Raw genomic sequence first — 7,498 nt, forward strand, 5'->3', positions numbered from 1 at the left:
CTGTTCTCTCAAACCCCCAGTCAATTGTGGCAGATGGGCGCTCACACTGAGCCTGGTTCTGCTGGAGGTTTCTTCCTGTTAAAAGGGAGTTTTTCCTCTCCACTGTCGCTACATGCATGCTCAGTATGAGGGATTGCTGCAAAGTCAACGCCAGTGACTGTCCACTGTCTCTACATGCTCATCTGGGAGGAGGGAATGCTGCAAGTCACTGACTGGATGCAATCTGCTGGGTCTCCTTAGACAGAAAAACGTTTTATCCAATTTGAATAAATAACTGAATCTGACTGAACAGTTCAATGGTTAGGATTAATTGGACTGTCTGAACCTGACTTTTGTGAAGTGCCTTGAGACAACGTGTGTTGTGAATTGGCGCTACATAAATAAACTGAATTGAATCATATGTACCTATTTTGGTGCAGGTTATAGCTCTTCTCTGGACTCTTCAGTTGACAGCTTTAGGTCGGTATTTAGTCAGGAGCATACAGGTTTGAGAGAAACAATGAAAAATCTATTAAGTTCCAAACCTAAATTCCTATTTTTTCTGCTGTCTTTTGAAAACTGTACCTCTGTCAAGCTTTTTTAATGTCATGAACTGGATGTCCTGTAGCACAAGATTCAAGACAAGACCCTTTTTGAAAATGTTTTCTTTATTTACGTTTTATATTGTAATAAAGATGTGCCCTATTTTCTTCAAGACTCTCCAAAAATGATCTAGTCAAGTGAAAGTATGAGTAGAGCAGTGTTCTCTGAGGGTTTTAATAGTCTATTGTTTTTGGCAGCTTTAGTCTTAATCACTGTCCATCTCTAAAGGATCAAAGGTTGGACCATCTTCATCCAAATCCAAGTCCTCAATGTCCTGGAACAGTGACTCATCCACTTCAACGTTGTTTCCTCCTGAGAAAGAAAAAACAATCAAGCATACTTCAGAAGAAAGCTAGTGAACAAATCACCATTTAAAAAGATGCATTCTACCCAAGGCCCTCAGATTCCAAACATTGTAGATTTATGAATGGAAAGGAAAGGCTGAGAAGCACCAAAGATATCTCAGTCATTGTTTGGATTAAATAAAAAAGTCTCATTCACACAATGCTGGGAAAACACGTTTTAAAGAAAACCATAAGCACCTAGGTTTGTTAAAACATTGATGCGTTTGCCGGGGAGGGAGGAGCTGTTTTATTTTCAAGTCCAATTTCAGACAAATGTAAGCAGCAATTATGAGAATAGCTGTACAATTGGGAGCTTTGTTCTTATTATAAGTTTAAGAGACTATATGGCAGCCACGAGTAGCAACTGGGATTTCTTCAAATAGTGCACAGGGAAATGTGTTTACAAAACCATTTTTGCAACATTTTTCTTCTACTACTTGGGGCATGTAACTATTAAAGCAGACATTAGTGTTTGGCTTTTTGAAAGAGTTTGAAGCCCTGCAACTAACAATGAGTTTTAATAGTGAAACTCGTAGTAAAACCACACAGTCTCTGTTGCTTAGGCAAGTGTGCTTAAACCAACAAAATAGACAGGTTTAAATCAATCTAGATGGAGAAATATTATTACTAAAAAATGACTGAAAAAAATGATAAAAACAAGGCCTTCCAAATGTAATATTACATAGTGGGATCTGTTTATTAAATAGCACTCCTTACCATCTTCTAGGAACTGAATGTCTGATGTGTCAAGGTTATGATCTCTCTCAAACAGCTGTTTCCCTACAGAGGAAAAGGTTACACATTTTTTGTTATCTTTTGCAAGCAGCTCCCAAGGCTGTGACCTTTGACAGATAAGTGAAACAGTTTTACCAGTAAGTTTAGGTTTTCCAGCCTGCTCCTCCTCTTTCTGTTTTTTTTGTCTGAACTCTGCCATCTCCAGGTCAAACTTGGCTTTCCATGCTAAGAAGTTTTCAATTGTCACCACTGTACCTTGGAATGCCACCTGTCAAACACAAGCATCATTTTTTATGGTACTTATCCATACATACAAGTACCTTCACAGACATTGTATGTTTTATCACACCGACACCGGTGAAAAGCCAAAGAATTAACATTGAGATGGTGGACCCTAATAGGTACCTGGTTGTTCACCTGAACAATAAACTGAACTGGAGTCACAACAGTGATGCTCTATATAGAAAGGGTCAGAGCAGACTCTACCTGCTGGGGTCTTTTGGAGTGCAGGGGGCACTCCTTTAGACCTTTTTTAATTCTATGGTCACATCAGCCATCTTCTATGGTGCTGTCTGATGGGGAAGCAGTTTGTCTACAGCTGAGAGGAAACGGTTGGATCAGCTCTGTAGGGACTGTTGATTCTAAACAACAACTATTGATTCTAAATATTTATCAAAATTATAATTAAAAATCATACTTCAGACGTAATAAATTATAACCGAAACTCTTTTCTTACGACTAGAAATCAGAGATACACTCTGGTGTTCCAATTATGGGGCTCATAGAACCTAATGACAATTAGTTAATTGTCATTCAAAATTGATAATTATTAACCAAAACCATGCTAAATGTCACTGTGTTATCAACCGTTTTACTGAACAATGTGTAATCATATCCTTATTTGACAGATAAAACACTCCTACACAAAATAAATGCAATGAAATGTATGTGAAAATTCATAAAACCAGTAGTCCCCCTTCCATTCAAACTATTCTGGTCTAACAACTTTCAAGTAATTAAGCAAGCACTAATCTATAAAAGGGTAAATTAACAATGAAAAATAAAGATACGTACTGAGTATAAATTAATATCAAACCAGCAATTTATGTGAAGAGTGGAACTGGATGAAATCTTTGGACTGACTTGGAACATGGAAACAAAATTAATGAGCAGCAGTGAGTTTTCCACATAGGTGGCACCTTGGAGAGCAGCTAACATATAACTCTCTGTGTAGTACAACAAAGAAATACCAAAGAAAACAATACATTCACGTTAAAAATTACATTCTCTTGGTCATCAGTTTTGGTAACCCTGAGACAAAGTGAAAAACAACAACAAAGGAAAAAACAAAATACCAAGATAATGGGTCATAGCTTAGTCATCCAATTCCAGTCAGGTATGGGAATAAGCCTGTGTCATTGGCATAGGTGGCTCTATGAACCATGGGAAAATAAATGTGAGGAAGTCAATTCTGGTTTCTAACTGAGTGACATGTCTGTATGCAGTGTGTTATCCTCTCAAATACCGAGGTTTAACACGGGTTTAAGTCTATACATATTAGCTCTTTCAATGATGGCAAGATTTAGCATAAATCTTGTCTCTAAATTATCTAGAGAGGGAAAAGAATTGCAATCGCACTGCATAGGATATACGCCAGGTGTGTTTGTGGAGGGCTGTCTGTTGTGGTGGACTCTACTAAATCCAGTCGAACTAGGTAAGTAGGTATCTGTCCCTTGGCGAGGCTGTTTACAGATGAATCAACCTCTATAATCAGGTCATGCATTAAATCTTTGATAACCTGTGTGTACATCAAATCATTCTTAACCACTGTGAGGGTTTGCAGTGCATAGAGAGTACTGTTAATAAGATTAGAACGCAAACTTACAGTTAAACACTCTGGAAATATATTTAACCGTTTCTGTTATAGGGATGTTGTTAGTGGTTAGTGCATGTTAGTGTGAGTTTTGAGACATGCACTTATCTGAACTGGTAATACGCACTGGTCTCTCCTTTCCCTGGTATGGAGAGAATCCCCGTTCTTGGGGAAGAAAGTTTGATGAAGTACTTCATCTTGTTCAGCAAAAGAGTAGCAACTGGAACGGCGTTGTTGTTTGTTGCTGGCAAGCATTCAAACCACTTAATGAAGCTGCATGTCACAGTTGGGGGAATTTGTTATCTCTTGCCAATTTTGAGACTTGTCCGACCCAGCTGATCTGTTGGTGGAACCAAAGGAACCCCAAATCACTGAAGTGGAGGATAACTGATTGGCTGGCATGGCTGAAACTGTCAACAGGTTAAGCATCCTTGGGTGTAGACCTGGGTGTTGTGAGACGTAGGAGGCCAGTACGGCATCTGTTGGAGGGTGTGGAGTGTGGCTTTGTAGCCCCTATAGCCCCCTACAGAAAAAGCATGGGAGAGCTGTTTTATGCCAATCTGCACACTAAAGGTTCACACTCTGGCTGCCTCAAGGAGAGGACAAAACCAGTCTGCTGGAAGGAGTATTTGGCTATGTTGCGCCTCAATTAAAAGGAGATATTCTCGGTAACCTGGTTGGTTGCAAAGGATGGGTTTCTGCTTGCACCCAGAGGTTTTGGCACCTCCACTTTGACAGAGTTGGTCCTGGTGGCAGTCACTGAATGGGGCCAGCCTGTCCAGCAGGTCCTGGCCAACAAGGAGAGGTTTAATGTGTAATGTGCACGTAGATGGGGTTCACCAGAGTCATGTTTTGGAGCTTGATGTCCAGCCCCACCCAACTAGTGATGCACAATCATTCTTGGGTGTAGCTGGTAATGCTTACACCACAAGCCTCGAAGTGACATGGTTTACCGGGGGAGGGCATGGCTCTACTCACTTCCTCAAATAAGGTTGAGCACATCAGGCTGATCTCTGATCCTGTGTCAAAAAGGAAATTCAGTTTTACACGTCCTCCTATAACGGTCAAACAGGATTAGTATTTTGTATTTTCAGTGTAGTGGGCCACTAGGTTGAAAATTGTCACCGCTACACTGAAATTTGGCCCTTTGACTGACATTTGGCCTTCCTCTCTGTGTGGTTTTTATGTTGGCAGCAGTGCAAGCGTTGAGTCAGCTCCTGCTTCCTTTCAACCTATGCGACTGCGAACAGTAAAGCTTTCTAAAATTATGTCAGCTTCGAAGGGTGGGTATAATAGGCGTCATATCACATCATAACGGCCTGCAGAAGGCACCCCGCCGGTTAGACCAAACCACCCCCCACTACGCTCATAAAAATTCCTGGTGAGAACCCTGGGTCTACCTAATAACCTTGGAAAACGGGTTAGTGGTTTTTCTCCCGGCAGGTTCCCAAGAGGTCCTTGGAGTTTCCCAGGTTTGTCTCCCCATCCAACCAGGTAAACTCTGGTGGCTGTGGAGACTGGGTCCACGCCTAGTCATGCTGACGGGGGTTTTGGATCCGGTCTCACCGGATGATCAGCTGCCTCTAATGATGGTAGAGGTTGGGCATTAGCCTGGCGCACTGCTTCTACCAAAATCTTGTGGCAGGCATCCTCCATTTCTCTCTTCAGGGTCTCTCCTGCATATTGGTGTCAACCTTTACCATCAGGTTTACCTTTGGGCCTCACGTGATGGTCAGGTCCTCTGTTGTTAAGGTGAGACCTCTTGGACACTGGTTGGTATTTAGTACCACCCACCCCACCATCCTGCTGACCAAACCTACGTTGTTCCCTAAACCTATTCTTAACATTAGTTCTGGATGAAGGCATTTCTCAACCTTCCAACACAAGACTGTCTTCTTCTGTAAACCTAACCTAACCTTACCTTCTGTTGTATGACCCACCTAAGTCCCAGGGATGGCTCGCTTGTCGCTTCGGCGGAGGTGAGGGATGGTAGTGAATTTGAATAATAAACTGAATCCGACTGGACTGTTTGATAGTTAGGATTTATTGGAATGTATGTACCTGACTTGGAAACTGTATGATTCGATTGAATAGACTTTTTAAAGTGCCTTGAGATGACGTGTTGTGAATTAGCGCTATATAAATAAAACTGAATTGAATTGAATAGTGAAGGGTGCTGTGAGTCAAGTGTGAAGGCTGTTCGCCCTACTTACTCCTACTGAGTCCATTGCCAGGTATAGTTCATGGCTGTCTACTACAGTGGGGTGGGACACCGCACCACTGAATCTAATCTGAGCACTTGCACCCGCTCTGGAGTCAGTGGGTGTATGGGGAATACCACAAACCTGGGAAGGAAATGTTTGGAGAGCAGCTTCTACTTTTTCCAGCTTTGAGTTATGGGTTCTCTCAGGGTGTCGCAGGTGTGTCTCAACTTTAAAGGTTGAACACACTGGTGTTGTGATTATGGGGCTCACGGCACTTAATTTTTAATTAGTTAATTGTCATTAAAAAGTAATAATTATTAACCAAAACCACACTAAATTTCACTGTGGGGAACACTAACCTTATTTTGACTAACCTTATTTTGACACAAGAAACACTCTTACACAAACTAAACACGAACACTGTTTCTTCATCTATGTGAAAATGTATAAAACCAATAGTCCCTCTTCCAATCAAACTATTCTTGTCCAACGACTGACCTAATTAAGCATGCACTATTCTACAAAAGGGTAAGGTAACAAATTCAAAAAGATGGAGATCAAACCAGCAGTTTATGGAAACAATGAACAAACTAACATTCAACTTTTCTGCGCAGCCACGCTTCATTGTTTAACAGTACTCAAACAGTAATCAACAGTTCAGCATAAACTTCGAACATATATTGCATGCAGCAAGTTAATATATTGGATTAACTAGTGGTGATCCTAGGTCACCTCTATCTATACCTCACCCTGCCCAGACTAGAGTCCAAAAATGTCAAAAATGGGAAATAAAATCAGTTTACTTGGTGTCAAATCCTCTAGAAAAAGGGGTGCAGATGGGTGGGCTCACTTCTAGAGAGGGATGAAGTTATGAGTGGCAAGTGTCGCGCATACACCAACACTAAACGGTCACCTTCTCCTCCTCCATCCAAAATGAGAAAAATATGATGAACTGTTGCAGTTGACTGAAACAAGGAGAAAACCTTTGTGGGTTTCCTTCGCCTGGATAGCGACTTCGATTGGGTTATGAATCTTCTGATCTTCCCATATCAGACAAATTTCTAGCTTTTCTGGAATGGCCAGTGTGGAGGGAAAGTAAACCCGCCCGCAAGCGTCTATTTCTTAAGAGGTCGCCTCCGAGGACAGTATCGGCAAAATCCCACGGCTGGAAATGGCAGCTCAGCGTTTGCTTCAGCGGGTTTTTATCATCTCTGGTGACGTCAGAGCTGCAATGCCTGTTGAGCTCCATAGTAGTTCGTTGGCTCACAAAATGGAAGACAAATCAACAGCTCAGAAGGAAGGGAAGCTCTGTCCTAGGATGGTGGGAGACAGAAGAACTCTAGTAGAAATAACATCACTGTTGAGCAATGCCTCTGACCTTCATGAACTGCAGTTGCAGAACTGAAGAGTTCCCTCAGTGAAAGACTGCTGCATCCTAGATGCACAAAGTAACGTTATCACAGGTCTTTCCTCCGAGAAGGTGTTGGACTTTATAACCATCACTGCTCCCATAGGACTCAAGTTGTTAACATCCCTGCTGTTATCTAAATAGTTTTTTCCATTTCTTGTAAATAGTATGTTTTTTAGGCTCAAACATACATGAACATTTTGTACATTTTAAAATTACTCTATTCAGTTGCACATCTTGTTACTTTAAGTATGCAACTTCACAGTACCTTTAACATTTTCCCTTACTACAGTCTCTTATTTTATTTTTTTGTTTGTTTTTATGGTGTTTTTTTTTTTACATTTGTATGGTA

General features: G+C 41.1%; 1 protein-coding gene across 1 annotated transcript in view; it reads right to left on the bottom strand.

Moving 5' to 3' along the window:
* Positions 1–629: 629 nt before the first annotated feature.
* Positions 630–7,498, bottom strand: part of rwdd1 (RWD domain containing 1) — a 14,363-nt gene continuing 7,494 nt past the window's right edge. Inside the window, exons 5-7 of the mRNA XM_047357416.1 lie at positions 1,797–1,929; positions 1,644–1,706; positions 630–894 (exon numbers count right to left, since the gene is read on the bottom strand). Coding sequence (XP_047213372.1) covers positions 788–894; positions 1,644–1,706; positions 1,797–1,929 — 303 coding nt within the window. The 3' untranslated portion in view covers positions 630–787. The remainder of the gene's footprint in view (positions 895–1,643; positions 1,707–1,796; positions 1,930–7,498) is intronic.

This window comes from Girardinichthys multiradiatus, chromosome 3, assembly GCF_021462225.1.
Source record: "Girardinichthys multiradiatus isolate DD_20200921_A chromosome 3, DD_fGirMul_XY1, whole genome shotgun sequence".
In the NCBI taxonomy this organism is placed as follows: Eukaryota; Metazoa; Chordata; class Actinopteri; order Cyprinodontiformes; family Goodeidae; genus Girardinichthys; species Girardinichthys multiradiatus.